Raw genomic sequence first — 24009 nt, forward strand, 5'->3', positions numbered from 1 at the left:
TTTCACACCTTGTGTTGCACATATGATTAACAGCTCTCCACGGGTGTGCAAAAATGTGTCTGCGCCTTGTGTGCTGTGAGTGATTAGGTTTCGCACCTGCGAACCGATCGCTTCGCGATCGTCGCAGCGAAACCTATTGCAATCGTTTCTGCTTTCAAGGAGTGAAGGGAGACAGGAGACAAGTGATGTGCACGCGCGCGTGAACGGATCAGGTCACGCGCTCTTCCTGTCTCCCATGGCTCCTTGGAAGCAGAAACGCATGCACGCACGCACACACACACAGACCCCCCTCCCCCGCCGCCACGCATACACACACATAGAGAACCCCCCAAACCCCCCTCCCCCTCCCCCCGCCGCGCATACACACACGCATACCCGTTTCTGCCCTGTGAGCTCCTAGCCACCCCAAGGTCTCCGGAGCCACCTGTACCATATTCACATCCTCTACAAAATCCTGTAATTCTTTCTGGGGTTCTTACTTGTCCTTCTCGGTACCGAAGATGGATGCAAGATACTCGGACATCTTCTGTTGCTGCTCCGCACCACCGCCGCCGAAAACGCAACGACTTCCGGCCTCTGGTAGCCGTCACATAAGCTCGGCCTAGCTCCATTCATGCAACGTCACGATGCGCGTCTCCATTTACCAGGAAGTATCTTGCCGAACTGGTGCGCATGCGCAGTAAGAAGAGGCCGCGGAAGGAAGGAAGGGATCGGCTAACGGTGAGTGGGTCATGAAAGAAGAGGTTCTGTCCGTCCAGGCGTAGTCCGTTCTGCTACACGTCTCTCGCTTTCCGATTTTTGCTGTCTCATGAATTGTGCCTCTGTCAAAGGAATCAGGGTTGAAGCAGCAACCCAGCCTCTTTGGTCGCATTGCTTAAGAACACAGCACAGCAGGCCTGCTTTAGAGATTAAACAAGAAGACGTTCTGACAGCTAACGTCCCCAGGTTGCCACGCAAACCTCTATATAGAGGTTAATCCAATTTAAGATGAATGAGGAGACAGTTAATCCAGAGCAATTAGGCTTTAATTCCACAACATAATAGTAGACTTCCAATTATTTTCAAAGGAAACGTGGCATCAATAGCATAGGTAAATCAAATCAATTCAAGCCAAAGGGACAATTGGAAAGAACCCCAATGTATTTCGGGCGTGCCATTCGTCAGGGGGAATTACATCTAAAAAATGAAATGGGAAACTACAGATATAACAGATATTCAAAGGTAAATATCATAGGATGGTTAAGATAACGGAGACAAGAAATGTGCCTACTCTACATGATGAAATCCGTTTGTGGAGAATGACTATCAAAGGTTAAGAAAACCACAGTCCAAACAATTGCCCACCTTCAACAGGCTGGTCTGTGGGGTGCTGCTATGGTGATGACGAAATCCTGGTCCACAGCTTGTCTGCAGGTCCCTCGAATCATTGCAAAGTTGTCAGATGACATGCTGTGTGTTGTTCACCTCCTTACACAAGACACCCATCTCCTTAGCGCTCACAGATCAACAAACCAAACCGCCCCTCCTCTAACCACAGCGCTTCACATATTCCTAATAATGCCTGCCCCCAAGCCACAGCATAGCCCGCCTCCTTTGCTATTCCACCCACACTTCGAGCTTCACCCTCCGCAAATGCATCGCAAGCCATTCACCACCCCCCGAATATAACTGGCACTGAAAGCCCATCTCTCACACATTATACCAGCCTCCTTTTGCACAGTGCGCATACTTCAATAACGCATCTCCCTCAAGCCACAGTCTCTCGTCGCACCTACCGAGCCCTACCACTTTCATTCCACGCCACTGTCTTTTCCAGCCTCTTTACCCTCTAACCGTGCCTCCTATAGTGCGCGACCCGCGGTACTACTCGCCCACCTCGCATGCACTCGTCGGCCTAACAGCTGTGAGCCCGTGCCTGAGGTGCATCATCAGAGCTGTGTGAATAATAACTGCGTCAGCCAGTGCTGAGGTGCATCATCAGAGTGTGAATAATAACTGCGTCAGCCCCGTGCTCAGGTGCATCATCACAGCTGTTTGAATAATAACAGCTGTGAGCCCGTTTCTAAGGTGCATCATCAGAGCTGTGTGAATAATAACTGCGTCAGCCCCGTGCGTGAGTTGAATCATCAGAGCTGTGTGAATAATAACAGCTGTAAGCAACAGCATACTCTTGCACACACTCTCACTGCTCACCAATTCAAAGTTTGCTAAGCAATGTATGCAACGCATTGTCATACACAATGCCAATAACTCAAACTTTAATGCTGCGAAACCTATTGCATTGTAAATGCTTGTTTTATTCGTACTCTGTGATGTTGAGTTTGGAGACCCGTTTCCACCGGAGTTTCCCAATTGCTAAAATTGAAAAGAGGCAGTAAACAGATTTGCTTTTCAGCCAGAGCAGTATTCTGTTCACTTCGTGCCCTCAGCATTCCAACGCGCCTCTCTGTGCAACACAAGTTTTTACATTTTCCACATTTGTCTTTATCTGCAGGACTGGGCTCTGCGATTCTCACATGGATTGGGGGGGGGGGGAAGAGGCATGGGTGCCACAGATAACATGCCTGCTATAGTAGACGATCCGGTAACTCTTTCCACCAGTGAAACTCCCCAACCCCCTCCCCCACGCAAGAGCCGGCCCGCTAGTGCTAGGAAGCGAGCCCCGCAGCCCAGTGTGAGCGAGGAAATGCTCCTACCCTCCCTTGTTTCTCAACTTAAAGCTCTGCATCTCACAACAAGCCTGATTCTCACTCATTTAGCTTGTCCTGGTTTCCTATCCCAGCACTGAAACATGTTGATGTTTCATACACTAGCAGACTTTCAGGCTCCTTTTTTTTTCCCACAGAATCTTTTTATAGCTACTAACAGAATAGGATACACTAAAATAGTCTCGACCTTTTGGTTTATAACCTGCACAATAGGAACAGGGGATATTGTTGGACTTCTGCACCTTACACGCAATTAAATTGTTATCCCATTTACTGCTTTGAACTTTTTCATCTTTGTAATTTAAACAGTTGGACTCTGCTTTCGTCAAAAAAAGAAAACCCTTAACTTGTCATACTTGTGCAGACAGCAGTATGCTTCATTTGATACCAGAATTATGCCGCGCAACCCCCTCGTTGTGGATGTACCTATATTATAACGTTGTGCACAGTTAAAAGCTGTAAAATCAAGTACATTCCCTGCTTACATTCTTGAGGCAAACTGAAAGGACCAACTTTGTCGAAAATGTTGATCAGTGGCGGCTGGTGAGGTTTGTGAGTAGGGAGGCCGGCAAGCAGGAAAAAACTAATTATTAAAAGACGGGCAAGCAGGAAAATAAGAAGACATGGATCTCATACAGGGAAGTGAAAGGATGCAAAGTAGCAAGAACAGAGCTATCATTAGTGCAGCTAGGAATGCACAGGACGCTTTGTACCCCGATGATTAAAAGACGAGGAACAACAATGTTAATTACATGAGTGAGTAGCCCAGTTAATTGGCATCAGTTTTACCTTTGTATGTTTCCGTTCAAATGGTAGTGGGGAGCTACACCACAGAGAGGTTCTAAGGCTTAGTGTCTAGCCTTCTCTCTCGGACTACATTCAAGCAATCTTCTGAGCAGCGCTAGAACTGTAATCACGTAGCCATTACAATTTCATGCTATCTCTTTCTCTCTTGGAGTTTTCAATCTGATGTGATCACATGTGTAAACCTCAAACAATCTTCAGCATAGGATGCAGTAGCCTGCCACTGGTGAGGCATAGGTCTAACAAATGTGCTGGGGCAGCTAGGAATCTATCAGAATCCCAAAAAAGAACACCTTTGGCCTATTCTCAAAAGGCCCTTCAAAGTTATCATGGCACTTTACAAAGCAACCAAACAAATAAAACCAGAAATAGGCAGCTGCTACACATACTTACTCAGTGTTGTGCAGCGCACTGCAAATTAATTGTTGTAAGTTTGGCAGCTCTTAAATTTCTGAGCTGGTAAGACCCACAGCATAATAACACAATAAATACAGTCTCAGAGCCTGTTCTTTTTCTGACAACTGCTGTCTTCCTGGTCACCCCGTCTGAGCAGTATTTTCTTCTTTGCACAGCTGTGTTCCCGCCCTGTCACTGCTACTTCCCTGGCACCGTTTCTTTCCTTGTCGTCTCATTTTCTTAGTGCAGCGATCTCTCACAGGTAAGCCTCTCTTATCTTCAGCTCCCCCATCACTGCAGTCTACTCTGACAGTTATACACCCGGGCAGACTCTTTTCTTCTCTGCACAGCTCTCTCAGGACCAATTCCCTCTCTCACTGTTGTCCCACTAGGGGGTCCCCCTCCCTGCAGTGTCTCTTTTTTTGTAGTGTTATCTTCCAAAGTTTCCTAGATTTGCTTTATACTACCCGTTTGCCTCACTGATGTTCTTTGTTACTTCCTATAACATCAAATACGCCTTATATTTTCATTTACTTACAAAGGATTTCATCATGTTTTTTAATTCCTTATCTCCTGTGCCCACATTCAAGTCTAATAGGGACGGGGAAAGGGGTGAGACTGAATTCGCTTTGGTAGTGCTCCTACTATTCCTACAGGTTAGGCTTTGAAGGCAGGGTCAGACTGGGACAGAAAATAGGCCTGTGCACCAAAAAAAGGTAGTTCATAGCAAACAAGTGGTGATATCAGGGAAACCAGCCATAAAACCAGCCCACAGCTTCAAAACAAGCATTTTTAATGCAATAGGTCTTGCATTACTGATAGTATAAGGTACTGGCATTGCAAATAATAATGCAACGCCGATAGCTCATACCTACAGTAATGCGAGACATAGTGCATTGCAAATTCTTGCGTATTGAGCCAGTCACCAGCAATGTATGTCTCAGTGCAGTACTGCAAGCTGCTCCTGGAGGTTCCATAGTGAGAAAGGCACCAGCATTGTATGTCTCGGAGCAGTACCGCAAGCTGCTCCTAGAGGTCCCTAGTGAGCAAGGCACCAGCACTGCATGTCTAGTTGCCATACCGCAAGCTGCTCCTAGAAATCCCTAGAGAGCAAGGCATCAGTACTGCAGATCTCTTTTAGTCACATATGGTACTGCATCCTGCAGAAGTTATGGTAAATCCACCTTACCCATAATGCATTGCATGCAAGACAGTACAAGTACATTAAAATAGCTACAGCTATATCCATATATAAAATTAGTAGCTTTGAAATGTGACAAAAGAATGTTTACATTAATTTCGGATTAGGTTTCACTCTGTGTGGAGCTAATGAAGGGAAATTTATAGACGTCTCATATAAATGCGAGATGTTCTAGTAAGCGAAGTAACCACTGGCAGTCTAGCTTGTGACCAAGTGTGTGTCTCACCTGAAGCCTTTAGCCTGCAATTAAAACCTAGGGAGTCGTAATGCACGTAACAGGGGATGTCCACATGGGAGGTTACACAAAGAGACAAGGAGGTACTAAGGAGCGACTACTAAGCCTATTGACCAATGAAAAGCCACCATTTACAAAGGACAGGGACAGGAGTCAATTAAAAAGATGGGTGGAAAGTGGGCAGAGCTTTATGCCCATACCCTGGATACAGTATGTCTCGAAGTGACACCGCAAGCGAGACATAAAAAAAAACAGTCCACAAACTGAACTGTCAGACCAGCCCAGCTGGCACTGCCGAATTGCCCTATAGGCCAGTCTGACACCGTTTGCAGGACTTGTTTTATTGTTCAGCCCTCCCCAATGACTCTGCCTGGGTGCAAGGAGAGTTGTGTGAATAAAGGGAGATGGTATGCCAGTATTAGCATAGTATTTAAACAAAACAGTATTTAGAATATATCAGTAATAAATTCCACCAAGGTGTCTTCCGGACATCAAGTAGCTTTGATCCCAAGCTGGTTGCATCGGCAATTGGTAGGAGTAATGGTAGGTTAAAGGAAAACAGCACAAATTCAAAGATAAGTTTCATCTCGTGGTGAGATTTTGAAACCGGCAACAAAGTGCACTGAACTCAGTAAGACTACCAGAGTAGTAATTTAGATAACAGACTCTTCAATCTTCAAGGGCTCAAGGGTAAACACAGACAATGAGAAATGTGTTTCCAAGTAATTATTCTTCACATCCGTGCACCCTCTGGACAAAGTAGTAGGAGAATCTTATCAGCAATTAACAGCTGAAAGTAAGCTTAACTCAGAAGGTTATGTTCCAATGGATCAGTGAAGCCTTTTACTGCTCGCCCTTGCTATCCTCAGAGTCACGTATGGATGCACATGCCACTCTCAATACATATTTGTAGGAAGCTGGCTCAGCAACGCGAATATATGGGCAGGTTTCACATCAAGGAAGGAGCAGGGGAAGTTATCGCGTTTGGTAAACTCTGCACGTTTATAGAATAAACACTGAGGGTCAGGGATTTGTTTATCATGTATTGGGTGAGATCAGGAAAACTTACAATTCACAATGTTAAAATGATTTGTGGGGAAAATTCATGATAGCATTGTAGTATGGAGGACTAACATGGGCTTTTCTTTATCTTTTTAATCTTAACAGCTTCCCCTGACGAAGGGCTAAAAAAGGCCCGAAATGCATTGGGAATATGATTATAGCTGTTGTCATGAATTATATGTCCTTAACGTGAAGTAGTACGAGGCCTGGATTGGCACAACTATTTTATGTGAAGCTAAAGGATATTTGGACTGTTTCATCGTGTATAAGTAAGACAAGTGTGATTACATGTGGGAAAAAAACGACTGAATAAAAACAAACTTTAATCAAAAAAAGGTTGTGACGTGCTCTGTAGAAGCTGTGCGAATGATTTTGCACCAGAGTTCTGCTACAAGGCATCGATTTCATTTCATTAACATGCAGTGAGGCGAGGCATGTAACCAGTCTGCACGCATAAAAGGATTCTCTCCCCTAAACTGGAGAAAAATTGAGCAACAGGTGTGCCATTGCTCCTTCCTGTACATTTTCAATGATTTGCTTGCCTCACAAGCAGTGTGCACCCGCAGTGAAATCAGGTTCAACAATAATGAAAAGTAACATCTTCACGATGGAAACCGTCATTATTTATGGATGATTACAAGAGACTAATGAATCCGCCCATATTAAGTTGGTTCATCTGATCACAACGTATTAACTACATGAACAGCGACTGTTTTTTTTTGTTGTAACCACAATGAATATGTATTTACCATTAATTCTGCAAGTCCGTTTTGTTCAATTTCAGTTATGTATATTTTTCACATTCAATGATCACCAGAGTTTAGAATATCAATTGTTCTCTTATGTCAATTTGTTTCTGAATGTTTATATATCTTTTCACAGTTTACAGGGTGTTGCACATGTACAGAGAATTATGGGAGGTGTAGTTTTGGAGAGGAAATAGTAAGGGAAGTTAGGACACCGGATAGGGGCACGGGTGCATGATATTCAATTAGATGCAATCCAGTTGAGGTGATTAACTTAATTGAAGATAGTGGCGCAAAACGGAATGTTTAAATAGCGCAGCTAGTGGCCTCAGAGTTGTTTAAGAGCGTGATGAATGTCGCAGCACTGACGGTGTGCCGGTAGTGTTTGGAGTAGGTAGGTTGGAGTTCTTTGAGAATTCTGGGAGATGTAATTGTTGGATGAATGGAAAGGAGGGGTGTTTGGTGAAAGGATTTGGGGAAACCATTTATTTTACAGACAAAGGGCGTGAGGTGCATGTGTTTAAGACAGATGGGGTGTTTAGTGTTTACTCAGTAATGCAAATATATGGGCAGGTTTCATATCGAGGAAGGAGAAGGGGAGGTTATCGCGTTCTGTAAACTGCACGTTTATAGAATAAACACTGAGGGTCAGGGGTTAGTTTATCATTTATTGGGTGAGATCAGGAAAACTTACAATTCACAATGTTAAAATGATTTGTGGGGAAAATTCATGATCGCGTTGTAGTATGGAGGACTAACATGGGCTTTTCTTTATCTTTTTAATCTTAACAGCTACACCTGACAAAGGGCTAAAAAAGGTCCGAAATGCATTGGGAATATGATTAGAGTTGTTGTCATGAATTATATGTCCGTAACGTGAAGTAGTACGAGGCCTGGATTGGCACAACTATTTTATGTGAAGCTAAAGGATATTTGGACTGTTTCATCGTGTATAAGTAAGATAAGTGTGATTACATGTGGGAAACAAACGACTGAATAAAAACAAACTTTAATCAAAACAAGGTTGTGACGTGCTCGGTAGAAGCTGTGCGATTGGTTTTGCACCAGAGTTCTGCTGCAAGGCATCGATTACACGCCCTATTATGCCACCGTCCAGTGGGAGGGGGCCATATGCCTCACTCTTGTTGGCTGGGTCCCGCCATCTGCAAGATGGCGCAGACTGAGAGTTGTGCTTCACCTCGCCTCCCCCACCTGAGGGGTTGTATTCGCAAAGGTGGGCACACCTCTCTTCTTCACTTGGTTTTCCCACTGATTCTCCCAACCAAAGTGGAAGTCAGAACCGGTGGGGGCCAGTTGCTGGAAGCAGCAAAGTCCTGGGGCAGCTCACTAAGGCGGCAAGTCTTTGAAGCTTCTCCTTCGTGGACCCTGCCCATCCTGGGGGAGAAGGCTTGACACCTCGTCCCAGGATGTGCATTGTTTCAGACCACCGAGAGCAGCAGGCTCTCGCCCCAGGGGTTCAGAAACATGTCAGGTAGTGGCAGCTGGTTAGTAATCACTCAGCCTGGACACTAGTGTTAGGTGGTTTTTCAGGGGTCATCTCTAAGATGCCCTTCAAGAGCATTTTTTATTAAATCCCACACTGGCATCAGTGTGGGTTTAATGTGCTGAGAGGTTTGATTTGTTAAAGGATCCTAATATGAGGTTACTTATGTGGGCTGCTTCTCTAGGAGAGCCCTTTATTTGGGTTTTATCACTGGATGGATGTACATTTCCACACGTTATCAGGTTGCAAATGCTCATGGGGTTAAAACCCTCCCAATCAATAGAATTGATGGCATCATTCTTTTTCATGCTATGGAATGTAAACAATAAAAAAAAATTATGTTTTTTTTGCAAAAACCTCCCACTCGTAACACATAAGTCATGGGCCGACTCGCAGGGTAGGTTTGCTGTAGTAGAGGCAACAAGGAAAGGAAAACCTGTAAACTTAATATTGGCCTACATCCCCCCCATTGCTCCACAAAACAGCCCTCACTGATCTTAGTAAGCTCATCCTGGAACTACCACTCAGAGCCCGAGTGCTGCAAGGAGATCCGAACATGACACTACATGACCAAATGGATCGAAAGCCCGCTCGAACGCACACCCAAGATAATACATTCTTGTCTGACTTTCTCAACGCACTTGGCTTGGTGGATGTCTGGCGCCACCTCAATCCCCAAACGCTACAATATACATTGTACTCTGGGGCCCATGACAGCTTGTCCCGTATAGACTATATATTGACACTAGCAACTGAAGTTCGCAACTTCAGAGGGGCTCGATTTCTGGTGCAAGGAATCTCAGATCACTCCCCGGTTTGGGCTAAATTCACCTTTGACTCACACCGCAGACAGACAAACATAACACTAAACCCATGGCTCCTCAAAAGCCCAAATATTAGGAAAGAAATAGTGCACCACACAGACAACTGCTTCAAAGAAAATGCGGTCTCTGTCGAATCAGCAGAAACAATATGGGAAGCCTGTAAAACAGTGATGAAGGGCCAAGCACTCTCACTCACTGTGAGGCACAACAAATAACAAAGAGAGAGAACAGATGAGCTGGAAGGGGAAATAACAAAATGGGAGGCATTTATCATCAACACCGCAAACGAGTCGAACAGACATATCCTAGACATTAAGAGACTTGAATATAAATCACTAGTGATGGATGCAGCCAAGGCTAAACACAAAGCAGCGCAACACAAAATATATGAAGTGGGGGATAGAGCGGGCAAACTTCTGGCCTGGTTAGAAAACAGCGAACATGCCCAGGACTGGGTTCCGTTGTTGAGGTAGACAAAGACACAATAAAATTGACCCACAAGAGATAACAGAGGCCTTTGCAGACCACTTTGAACAACTGTACACACCAGCTAGAAAAACAACAGCTGTTGACTCCCAAGAACTATTGGTTGCCATCCCCCTATTGACTCTATCCTCTGACGATCTGGACTCCCTTGAGGGAGAACCCACGGAGGATGAAATACACTCAGCAATATGCAGCATACAATTCAGAAAGGCAATGGGGCCAAACGGCCTCCCAATTTAATTTTTCAAACTAACCGCGTCACGGGTCACACCCTATCTCCGTGACATGTTCCTAAAAAGCAACCACAATGGAGCCTTGCCACGCGACCAAAGACTGGCCTCCTCTGTCGTTATACAGAAGGCAAGGCAAACCAGCAGAGAGTTGTGGCTCCTATCGGCCCATTTCCTTAATAAATGCAGAGCCTAAAATCCTGGCAAAATTACTAGCAACACACCTAATCCCCATCATCATAAAAATAGTACATGCAGACTAATCAGGATGTATGCCAGGCGAAGCACGGCTCAACACACAGATGGCATTCGATACAATAGAGTGGCCATACCTCTTTGCCATTCTGGAACGAATGGGTTTTGGCCCCAAATTCCTGAAATGGGTCAAGCTACAGTACACAGACCTAAGGGGACAAGAAACAGTGAATAACCACACATCACATGCGTTCCCACTGGGAAGAGGAACACAGCAGGGTTGCCCCGTTGCCGATAATCTTCTCCCTGATGCTGGAATCCCTTGCAATCTGGGTGGGAAAGGACCAGCTAATTCGAGGGTTTAAATGTTCAGAATACCATGAAGACCGAATATCCCTATACGCAGAGGATATTTTAATTTATCTAGCGTCGCCATCTAAGTCGATCAACAGAATCCTCCAAATACTCACTAACTTTGGTAAATATTCAGGTTTTGCCATCAATTGGTCCAACTTCATAGGAACCCTGATCCAGCACTCTTCTTCACCAACAATCTCATGGGCCCCCTAACCAGTCTTCAAAAAGATGTGCGACATTGGAGATCTTTACCATTGTCCTGAGACGCGCTCCATTGTTCAAAATGCTGGCACTACCATGATTCTTATATGTTTTACAAAACGACCTGTTTAAAGTTCCCGAAATATATTTCATCAACATTGAAAGTGGAGAAAGAACATTGTTAAGGAATGGCAAAATCACGCGCATAGCGACGCACACGTTGACAAGAAGCTGGTATGACGGTGGATAGCATTGCTCAACAGACTATATTACTGGGCGTCTCAACTAGTGGTCGTTTATCATTGGGTCTTTCATCCACAAGACGAACCAGCGTATCAGGTGGATAGGCTACTCATGGGCCCGGTGGGATACAAATGAGGCCTATACAGGAACCCCAAAAACACACGGGCCCCACAGCCAAAACAATAGTAATATGGCATCAAACAAACAAAAAAACTAGACTGGCACAGAAAGGTGATGTAAGCAATGCCCCTATGGGCTGCTGAATAACTGGCTAAACTAGGCACCCAACCAGGATTTGATAAGTGAGACATCATAGGCATCTCAACAGTCAGAGACCTCTGGAAAAAAGGAAAGCTAATCCGGTTACCCGAGTTACAATCAGTCTATAAATTGGCTAATCAGGAAGTGTTCAGATACTAACAAATACAACACGCATTCGCAACCGCCATCCCAAGAGACAAGGAAATGCCAGAAGCCTCCCCACTGGAAGACTGTTGTTAAGAGTCCATGACTCGAAAAGTAATCTCAATGACATATTAAAAACTATGTAATAACCTACCGGACCCACTCGTACAACTCCGGGAGCGTTGGCAGAGGCATGTAGGAATACTAGAAGATGATGAATGGCAGAACGCACTGATGTCCCCCTGAGAAGCAGACATTCCGCTGAGATACTGACTGATCCAGTGCAAAATACTACACAAGAACTATCTTTTAGGGGGAACATTGACCAAAATTGGAAGGAGGGAAGAAGCAAGGTGTCTTAGACCACGTACTGGGGAGGGCACATTTTACCATAGCCTCTGGGAATGCCCAGCTATCAAAACACTCTGTGAAAGTGCTACACTACAGATGCAAAATGAAAGTAAGGAGATCCACCTAACACCTAAACTGTGCTTACTCAACCTATGGGACGCAACAGACCTTACCGCTATAGAGCAACAATGGGTCACACTAGGACTGACACTCGTCAAACAAAACATAGCCTTAAGATGGGGACAGGTGAGATACCAACATTGCAGGGATGGGCAAAAGACATGGATACATTAATGATTGTAGAAAAATATATATTCAAGAACGGAGGCTGCCCCATAAAATGAGGGAAGGGGAACACTTATAGAGGTGATATCGGTATCTCCCCCACAAGAGAACTCACAGGTGGTAGGAGGGAAAGAGTAGTCGGGGATTGTGATAAGGTGGAGATCTGACACTTAGTACACAGTGTGCTCTTATTAAAAGTATTATATTGAATACTGTACAAGCTCTGTATAGCAAATAACTACTGCCTGATTACTGTATGACTGAGGATTCTCAATAAAAAGAATAAATAAAATAAAAATGTATGGTTTGTTAAAAAAGAAAAAAAATCACTTCAAGCATCCCCCAACAGCTGCCTCATTCTTGCAATAGTATGTGCTGCATATAATCCGGCTAGTGTTTTAGGGAACTGCTCTACATATTTTGAGTCCTGAAATTTGACAAACTGTTCATTTTATTTATGATTTGTTGAATGAAAAAATAACGACAAATCATTTTAGGCCATTACTTCAATAGTAATCTGATATACAAAACATGCATTTGCAATGCAATAGGTCTCACATTAATGAAAGCTTGAGCAATTGGTGTTGTAAATGTCAATTGTTTTTATTTATGTTTTTTAGTTTAGAGTTGGGAGAGCCACTTTATATTGACCTGACCCCAATTTGTCAAGCGGATGCAGGCCGAGTTTGGAGGGCAGGTAATCATCTGCAGCTATAACGAAAAAGGTCCAGAAGTGGAACTCCTGCTTCACTATACTTTAAACCCTGATAAATAATGGAAGAGGAAAGGGCTGCAACAGAGAGCTGTGAATGGATAAATGGGGCGCAGGAATGGGAGTTTGGAAGGCTGTCACATAAAAGAAAATGAACGTGTTCATTAAATAAAAGCTGTGCATGGTGATTTACGTAATGCCGTATGTTTGCTATTGTGTGCGCTAACTACTTAAAACATTTAGAAGGGGAGGGATGCTTCCAGCTCCTTTTGCTTTAGTGCCAATTAGTTTGAGAAGCTGGTGGGAGAGGAAAAGGGGGAATGGGAGGAGGATGGGTAGGGAGTGTGTAAGAGGCTGGCAGTCTGCAGAGTGTCGGGAGCGACTCCTGGGAGCGTCTTGGTTCTGATAACCATTTGAGCACGCATATGGGAATATTTTTATTTCTATATTAAGAAAAATAGTTTAAACTATTTTGAGCGGTATTCTTATGTATTATGCAGCATGCGCAGCCTCCCCAGCACGTTTGCGTTGTTTTGCTGTGGTGAAGGACGCAGCCGTTTAGAAACATTTGGTGCTCTGACTTAATACAGCATTATAGGATAAGGAGGTTGACCCAGACAAATCACTAGGACCTGGGTAATGCACGGTACAGGAGAAAATGGCCCCAGTGGAAACAATGTTAATGAAAGAACAAAATAGTATCACCTGTTGAATTAATTCTAAACATATTTGATCATGTGAAGCACGGAGACTCATGTTCACAGAGATCACGTGTGTTATATACAATTTTATAAGCAAAAGGTGCCCCAATGGGAAGGGAAGGATAAGTGCAGCAATGTGCAAGTGTAGGGTTAAGTGAGACAAGGAGGGCAGTGAACAATATATACATCAAAATAGTGAAAAAGCCAATCCGGCCTATGACAATGATAATTGAAGTTCTTACAGTAGGGTCTTCATCTGGACCAATGGTGGGACACCTATGAATAATTAATGGGACCTTGGTTACATACCGGTGAGGAAACATGATAAAAAAAATATTTTATACATTAAGCATGGGCATAGACAATTACCCTTCGGCCACTGGTGAATGGGGTGGCGAGTTGGGAAAGGATGGGCCCGCAGGCACCAAAGTCAGAAAGGGAAGTGGTTTTGTGGCTGAACGTAAAATTAAGCAGGAATCAGCCACAATAGTAAAAGGGGCAACTGAAAAAGTGAATACTTATTAATCTACAATGGTCCCCATAATCAAGAAGTTTACACTTCTTCAGTAGTTCCTATGTAAATTCAATATTTTCTTAATGGTGGGCTCGCAAAGGTCAAAAGCTCCAACAATCTTAAATAGGACATGAGAGGACAGGTTGTTAATAAAGCCTCCACCACAACAATGTGAACTACAACTAAACTTTCAGGACGGGTGACGCTAGACATACCTTCCGTTCTTTAAAGCGTCCATTTCACAGGAGTGTGATCAGAACACTGAACTTGCCAGCCGATAAATACTGCCTCAGTCGGGCGGAAAAATGTGCATGCCCCACGTTCGGGTGTGCGGCAGCTGATTGCTGCCTACCCGGGACCGTGCAGGAGAAAACCGTCAGCTGGTCTGGGGCAAACAACAAGGAAAAGAAACCCATCTAGGACATAATCCGTATGTGGGAAGCCACCGTAAACATTACAAGGTGGCATTCGAAGTTGGCAAATTTCATGAAGAGTCATGGATATAATTAAAATGATAGACACGAAATTCCTTTTCTTCGACACATGGGTAAAAGGGCCATGTCAACATCCCACATTTGTCTCACCATGGTGTGTAGCTAGAGTACAAAGAAAGATCCAACAATGTCGCGGTCGGCAACACATGTGAATGCTTACTAGGAATACAGGAGATCGCAGTTCAAATTATACATTACATTTCAAAACAGTAAATAATAGCGGAATTCTGAGTCTTATATAGTGGTTAACATGCGTGGGGAAGAAAACGGGTTATCCCATCATCATACAGTTGTTGCACCAAGGCATGTATTAAGGTACACAATTATTTCAAAATTATATCGCAACATAGTCTCGGTTGTACGGGGCAGTAATTGTGACATTGGCAAAATGGAATCAAAGTACGATCACTCGCTGGGGGCTCACGATTCATAACACTGGATTACAATTCTGTACACGTTGCAAGTAACAGATGCCATTAACACATCCTCATCGGGATACAAGTAAACCTGTGTAAAATGTAAAAGCAAAAACAAAAACGGGCACCCACTGGATCATAGAAAATATTGTTTTTCAACGACTTTATTTTGTGTTTACCAGTGTGGAGAACAGTGATTTGTCTCTCATTTATTTATTTATTTATTTATTTTGAAGGTTTTATATAGCGCGAACATGACCCTTGCGGGTATCAGAGCGATTTACATGAGTAGAGAGTAGGAAACAAAAGGAACACATGAATACATAATCAAGATTTGTGGTACAGTTCTCAGCTGCGTAATGTATGTACAATGTTTCATGACAATTTGTGTCCCATTAACATGGTGTTGTAAGTAGATTGGCCTTTTGTCATATGCCGGATTGGCTTTTTTCACTATTTTGATGTATATATTGTTCCCTGTGCTCCTTGTCTCACTTACCCCCACACTTGCACATTGCTGCACTTACACTTCCCTTCCCGTTTGGGGCACTTTTTACTCATAAAATTGTATATAACACATGTGATTTCTGTGAACATGAGTCTCCGTGCTTCACATGATTAAATATGTTTAATCTTCTGGAAACTCTTTGGGATTGATTCAACAGGTGATACTAAGGTGTTCTTTCATTAACATGGTTTCCACTGGGGCCATTTTCTCCTGTACTGACCTAATAAAGAGCTCATGCTAGACGCCGTACAGCCACAAGCATTGCCCTTAATGGCCAACTACAATGAGCATGGTTGCCTTGCCCTACCTTTAGGTTCTGAAGAACCCCTGCTTTTGGCCGCCTCTTATATGCTTCCTTCCGGGCCCGACTTTTATTTTAGCAACAGAACAACAACCGGCAACAAAGCGCCAGGTGTGTAACACGCAAGCGTAATTATGGGCCAGGGGCTGGTTTGACAGGAGATGGGCAGTTGTGTTTACTTTGCTGGCGCCTTGCCTATCTCCTGCTAACAACAGGCTGACAATGAAGGGTGCTTCCAAACTTTTACCATCAGCAACAATGGACGAGACAGAGGGCTATGGAGTTTTGCAATACCATGCCGCATGTGCACCCCACCCTGGAGGCTGGTGTCATCTTGCTTTAGTGAAGGACTCCGCAGTTTTCAATTATTTGGTGCTGTGCCTAAACACATAGCTCACACTAGATGCCATAGAGCTATCGGTGTTGAGTTGGGTGAGACACGCACAAGAAAATAAAAGACGTGCAGCTGCCATTGGGGATGTGGGGTTGGGGAACTACGTAGCTGGTGTGCCTGCAATGGCAGCTACGACAAAGAAGTGATTAGATTAACAAAAGAGTGTTCTAAAACTGTTATTAAAAGTCCTGAGTAAGATCACATGTAACAGGAGCAGTCCTTAAAGGAGCTTACAACAGTAAAAAAAGGATGGACTACAAGAGAAACTAACCAATGAAAAAGAAGCATTAAAAAAGACAGTCAAAGGAGCCAACTGAAAACATGGGTGGGAAATTGGCAGAGCTTAACCCTTTTGGTGCTTGTGTTGGCCTATGGCCGACGCAAGCACTACCTCCCTGGTGCGGCGCACATCCAATGGCCGACACCAGGGAGGGTCCCCTTTAATCCTCTGGTACAAAGCACCGAAGATTTCTTTTTTATTTCCCCCGGGGGAGACACGGTAGGCTTTCTGCATATCTCCCCGCCCTCCTCCCGCCCATCTGTGACATTAGCGCACCGCAACGTCACAGTAACACTTATAGTATGGGATTATAGTAAGCAGAATTATCATTATGGAACTTTACCCAGAACAACAACAATGGAGCTATGACTGATGCTTATGTACATACATACATATATGAGATCCTTGAATACAGGATATTGATAGTTAAGAATTTTGTATGGGTTACTTTGCCTATGCATTAGGATTTGAGTCCACTAAGGCGGTTGTACCGAAGGCATCCAATTACAAAGATGCATTAATGCTATAATGTGAGGGGAGTAAACCCAAAATAGAGTCAATGAGGTACAAACATATATAAAAAGAGATCCTGAAGATTGGGACTACACCTTTTGAAATTCTGCACGGGGCACTTTTGGTACAGCATCTACATTTCAGTCAAGGAAGGCAGGGATACGAGGGTATCTCTATACAGAAAATACATTGAAGTATGAATTACGTTACTGCTACGCTTTGCATTGTCAGCACTTTAGCACATGTTTGCTCTTTACTGGCACACTGCACTTTATTGAGGTTTTTAACATTAGGTAATTGTGACAGTAAGTTTCCCATATTGGGTGCTTTTATTTTATGGGTTGTATACATTTTGAAATAGAATTTGATAATGATATATTTAATTATCGTGCAATCAGTGTTTCTTTTGTATACTCATAAAACGCATTATGTGTATGTAGTGATATTGTATAACTACTGTAGTCAACAGACTTCAGTATGAAGCCTATGTTCATTATTAAGTAGCACCTGTGGTATAAGGGGTTAAAATAACGTTAGTATCAAATGCGTTCATGTGATCAAGGCCGTATGGTTGCAATCGAAACGAGTCATGGACGATGCATTAGCATGCATCAATAAAATGGATTACGAAAATAAAGACACTATCGCACCTTGAAGGAGTCCATGCCTACTTTGTTGGAGAAGTGTTTGTATATAAGGATTGGAGTTTGATATATGAACTTAAAAATATTGATATTAAAAGGAAATTTACATAAGGTAACTTGAGTGGCAGACAGATTAATGCTTTACAAGAGTTAAACAACAGATCCTTTGTGATTATAAAATCAGATAAGGGTGGGATCGTGGTGGTGTGGTCAGTTGAGATTAATCTGGCAGAAGGAAGGATACAGCTTAATGATGTAACTAGTTATGAGATTTCAAACAGAATAAGGCATGCCAAAATATTGAATCATATAAAAATCAGTTAAAAGAATGAAGAGAAGTATGTTTAATTGATGATAATAAATTTGGATTCTTCAATTGTGATTTTCCTAAGCTACCAGCATTTTATATGCTACTAAAATTACACAAAAACTGCAGCAATCCACCAGGTTGGCCCCTGGTGTCCTCAATAGGGACTATGTATGAAAATACGTCAACATATATTACTTTTTAAGAACATACGCCCAAACCCTCCCTTCTTACATACGGGACACATGATTTTTTTGCACCTAATTAAATGATATTGTTTGGGAGAGGAGTTTCTTAATTAGGACGTTGGACGTCAACAGCCTGTAAACATGTATACCACATGACCAGGGAATCAATGCCAGCAAACACTTTCTGAGGGCTAGGTCAGTATCCTATCTGTTGCACACAGAAATGGTTTTAAAAATAAAGTAGGGACAACTCCAGATTCAATCTTTAATAGCTATGGTTCTCAGCACTGAGGGAAGGCATGGGTCCGATGGGGATCCTGATTAAGCTGCCAAAATGAGCTTTTCTACCGGAGCTCTCAAAACCGTATTATAGCATGGAAACACATTTGTCCTAAGCTGATAGTGGCTCGTTACAAGTGGTGGCCTCGATTTGTGTATATATGTTGTTAGCTTTATCCCTAAAAGTATTTGCGATATTGTCACAGAAATCTTGACTGCTCGCTTTTACTGGGCAAAGTGCAAGCTTGTTAACTACCTGAAACAATTCTTTAGAAGAAATGTTGGCTTTTTCTATTTGATTCGAATAGAACGCCCCTTTTTCATTTATTAGCAAGGGTTTACATTTCAATAAATCTAATTTATAGTTTTCTTTTTCCAGATCGGTATATTGCGCTCTCCAGTGTCTTTCTAGTCTCCTACAGTTTTGTTTTTATAGCCTCTGAGAACCAGGGCAGGGAAGGAGTTTTCCGATTACCTGATCCCTTTGAAGAATTGAGCCACTCTGTATATTATATAGCCTCCAGCTCTGGGTTTGAGCTGATGGTAGGTTGGAAGTTGCTAAGCTGTGTCAGGAGATTCACCGAATCAATTTTATTCCATGCTTTGAAAGCTGTCTGATGTGGCTTAGGAGATTCCACTGAGGACACTTCTGTTTTTTTTTTAAAACAAACAGAATCACAGGGTGATCTATTCAAGCTAATGGTAGGACTTCTTTAACTATGATGGTTGGGTCAGATGTGAAAATTCCATCTAAGGTATTGTCCTGCCTCATGGGCAGCATTTGTGCCAATCCTATGGTCCCCAGTGTGTCTAAAATGCTGCTGTGTCGTTATCTGACCCATCTTTTAAATAGAAGTTGAAATCCCCATCTATAGTAAAATTGTTCACGCTTAACGCGGATTCTAAGAGTGAACAAACACTCCCACTCTGAACACAACACGTCTCGAAGAGACAGCGCAAACGCGGTCTACGCAAGAACTAAACAGATGTACACTTATGACACCATAAACTTACTTTTAACTGAAATTCATTTCTTAAATGCCCAAATCATTGTAGGTTTCTTTAGACATTTTCTTTCGAACTATAGGTTATTTCAGAATAGCGCATAAACTAATTACAACTGAACTTACATGTTCCTAAAACTTAAGTACATAGCAAAATATTCTAAAACTAACATGTATTTCCTCTCAAAGCAGAAATAAACATCTATAACCCAGATGAAGTGGAAAAGTGGCATAGGAAAAGAAGGAGAGACAAAGGTGACAGGGTAACTGACTGGAATAGAGTGTGCACGTGAAGTATTAAAACCTCAGTTTACTTATTGGGAAGCTGTAACACTTTCCCTATATCGCTTTGAAAACCTAGACCGTGACTGTCCCTCCTTCAATTATATTCCAGTGCCAAATAACACGAAAGAAGAAAATAAAACAAACAAGCAGAATCATACAAAAAGACTAGACACGCCGTCACATGCTGTCTTACCTTGGTATGCTGTGAAATGTGTTCATCATATACTTCCTGGTTTTTAAAGCCACGGTCGCAGGTATCACAAAAATGAGAATAATTGGGTTCTTTCCTCTTTTTATTCTATTAAACAAACAATACACATGTATAAGAGCAATTTTCAAAGGGTATTGTATTATAAAAATATTACTTTCACATGTTGAAGAAAGAAAGAAAAAAATGAGTGCATTAAAACGATGAGAGTGCATTAAAGAAAACTAAGACAACAGTACTGGTTTTTGCTGAAGATTACTGAAATGCTAAGTGTTAAGAATGAGGCGTTATTGAATATTTTCTAAACAGACATCCACATACATTAAAGTAAGGAATATAGAGGGGGCCAGTGAATTGTTAGGAATACGCTGTGCTTTCTTATAGTTGTGTTTTTCATAAAGTGCAATGACAGGTGCTTGAGGTAGTTAACATGAGACAGACCGGGACCTCTTCCACCACAAATAACGAACATGCCCATGTTGGTTTGTGCTATACTCAGCTAGTGATCGCATCTACCTCGGACTTCCCTCTCTTTCCTAACTCTACCACGGTATCTCCTTTCTACTCCTTCTCTCTCTATCCATGCCTCTGCCCTGACTTTCTCTCTTTATGCTTCTATAAAGTGCTTCTGTTCTACCAAGAAGGGTCGATCTGCAGGATCAGTAGGAGGCAAAGTGGATTCAGAACCATAACTGCAAAGAGTTTCAACAAAGGCACTAACTTAGTATTTTCATACTATGAGATTTATTTAGTAAATTAATGACAGTGGTAATGTGTCCAATAAAAATAGAACCAATAAACAGTAAATTAGTGTGTTTGCGGCACTTATAACTTCCTAAAGAAATAATGAGCAAGCCAAATTAAAAGAGCATAATCAAATAGCCAAATCATTGGATTGAGCAACAAAGTGCTCTGCACAAAAAGACCAAGGTGTCTCCATCAAAAACGGTATGCTCGCTGCACCACTGGATTCAAGCTACCCTGGCCGATGAAGAGTGATTCCCCGAAACTGGTCCCAGGATGGTGGATTCTGGTCCAGGGAGGACCTGGCCTGGTAGTTTGGGCTGGAATGTTCCCATGGGGAGCAGGGTCAAGACTGATTTGCACATGGCTGGGTACAAAGAGGGGTTAAGCAAAATCATGATAGATTAAACCCAAATCAGTGACTCGGATGAGTGTTTGAAAAGTTTCAACACTCCATTCATCATTTTATTTTGTGATGTTGCTATATCTTGTAAGCCATGTAAAGACAAAACAGATCAGCAAGCTAGGAAGTTTAAACTAATGCACAATCTTTTTTTATGTTACAGAGAAAGAAACGTGTGTACATGTATTTGTCATGCACGTTTTAAGGCGTACTGTGTTCGCAACTACAAAATATCTCTCCAAACTCTCTATACCCTATCTAATACTCAGTTTATCAACCTCTTACAATCAAGTGCATGTTTCAGCTCAGTCATTCTGCTGCCCTCCTCATTCCTCCATCCCATCGTCCCAGCCCTCCAACATAACTACCCTTGTACTTCTCAGTCTGCCCTCAGCTTTTCTGTCAGTCTTCTGTCCTTCCACCTGACAGAAGCATGTACTTTCTTCCTATACCCTTCAGCACCTACCTTCCTCGTTCTCCCTCTCACCTTCCTGTAAATCACCTCTATTTGCACCTCTTTTTCACCCAACTCTCCACTTAGTAGGCATCTGGCCATTTCAGGTCTACTCTATATCTCCCTTTTCAGTCAGAATTTCACAAAAGCATTTCTTACATGCATCTACTTAGATCTATCTAATAGCAACTGGATTAATCACTAACTTTGGGTTATGGACCAGCAGCATGCAGTGGCATTGGTACTACACACTATATCAATCCAATTACAATGAATATATACATTGATCTCTTAAGCAACAGGTGATTATGGTTTTCAAGATGTCAAAGGGGATCAGTCAGGCACAGAGTACTTTTGGGGTACTGCTCCTAGATACCCATTCAATGTGCGATCCAAGAGAGTTATGGCCTTAATGGAGGATACTCACCACCAATTCAACCTCTTCATACCAACCAACCAGCGGTAGTGGTTTCTAGGACTGTCAGACATTTTAAAGCTCACAACCCTCCTAAATATCAAAGTAGTACCAGGAAAATCAAATGAAAAGGGTTCTGTAATGAACAGTTTCAGTAACAAATACACCCACTTACAAGCTGGATGTGTTTAAAAGACAATAGAGGTTCTAGGTTCTCCATCGACCCGCTCCATCTAGAATGTTTGGAAAAGGCCCCATTGGCAGGGAGCGCAGTTGAGGTCAGTAAATTGGTTGTAAGCAACAATATGAAGACAAATTACTCATCTCACATTTGTGAGACCACACATCGAAGTAGACTGGACATTGAACGTGCTTTTCTGGTAAAGCAAACTAAGCATATATGACAAAACCACGAAATGAACTGTATAATATAACCTGCAAGACTTCTAAACCATACACCTGTCGGAGTCTTTTTCTACCACGGGTTTTATAGCTGAACATCTTGATCTGTCTACCAATCCAAATCCGAGGCAAGAAATGGGCGCACACCAGACCAGGTTACACTAGTGTCTGGTTCCAGCATCAGTCAATGTGGCGTCTGATACTAAACATTAATTTACAATGGGCCCAACAGATGATAGAAGTGTACATCTCATTCTAGAAATTCCTCATTTTGTTAAATAAGGGTATAAGATTCAAGAATATGAGGATGAGCTCACGATCACTTAATGTAGTCTAGTGTGGAAGCTGAAAATCTGACAATGTAATCAGTAAGCCGCATGCCCCACAGTTATGCACCTCTGGTTCCACTCAGGATACTGTGCAACGTACTTTTGGAGGGCAAACATTTTGGTAAGTGCACACCTAAAATATATATTTTCAAGCGAGGCAGACAGTTGCTGCTGTGACAGTCCCTATACCGGAGATAGATTTGCCACCAGACTTCACACTGCAGGACGAGCCTCTCCCCATTTTCCAAACATCAATAACCAACATCAGTAATGGCACAAAATGCACTCATCATAAGTAACCAAGGCTCCTGAAGCGGCATTTACAGTCACTGAGCATGCTCACTCTTCTAAACCTTGTCCCTCACACTGGGCTCCTCCCTCTTCCCCCGATGGCAAATGAAGCCATACAGTCTATTTGCTGGCTATCTTTTTTGTATGTGGTTTTCTATGCTAACGAAATAATACAAATATGATCAGTGTTCCCTGCTCGAAAACCGGGGTGCTCTACACAGCATTTGCACAAATACAAAAATCTGTGCAGAAACAGAATATTATTGTTAGTACGAAAAGCTTCTCTTACTTTGCTTGATCAATGTGCTTGAGGTTCTCACCGGTGTGCCCTGCGCCTTCCACTGCTCTACTGGAAAAAGTGATGGCGTCACAGTACAACTCCTCTAAAGAAGCCCCGCTGCTGACACAAGCAGCGTGCTCCCGCGCTGTTCGCAGGGGCAGTGTCGTAGTACATTTGTTATTCACATGGCACCATCATGCCAATAACAATGCCCTCTCTCTTAAACGTGATTGACCAGCAGTCAGCTATAGCAAGTAACCTCGTAGTGACTGCAACCAATTATTCAGACGTAAAAGTTCCAACACTTGGCGATCCCCATTTAATGTCAGCGGAGGTGGGGTGAGAACGTTTTGTAAAGGGCCTCCTTTAGTCACGTGAGCGACTACATGTTTTCAGTCCCCACAAAGAAGTGATGGTCGGACCTACCGGCTCAAATTCTTTTCATTAGATTTCAGGGGAGGGAGATAGAGGAGGCCTGGCAAACACATAACTAAACCCTGATAAGCGTGGAGTACGAGGGGTGCGATGTTCCATTTTGTAATGGTCTAGGAGAAGGCACAACACACAGTACAAAAATAAATACAGAGCAATATAAACGGTGCCTCAAACACTGTGCCAGGTTGTGGGGTGCAAGACACTGGAGCACATCACCATTAAAAAACATTTAGTGGCAAGGGGCAAAATGTTTGAGGCCTAGATGCAGAGTATTT

The 24009-nt window shown here is 42.8% G+C and overlaps 1 protein-coding gene across 1 annotated transcript in view; it reads right to left on the reverse strand.

Moving 5' to 3' along the window:
- The window catches only part of NUFIP1 (nuclear FMR1 interacting protein 1), a 246545-nt gene that overhangs the window by 166732 nt on the left and 55804 nt on the right, over positions 1-24009 (reverse strand). Inside the window, 1 exon segment of the mRNA XM_078657307.1 lies at positions 19967-20071. Coding sequence (XP_078513433.1) covers positions 19967-20071 — 105 coding nt within the window.

Source organism: Lissotriton helveticus, chromosome 8, assembly GCF_964261635.1.
Source record: "Lissotriton helveticus chromosome 8, aLisHel1.1, whole genome shotgun sequence".
Taxonomy (NCBI): domain Eukaryota; kingdom Metazoa; phylum Chordata; class Amphibia; order Caudata; family Salamandridae; genus Lissotriton; species Lissotriton helveticus.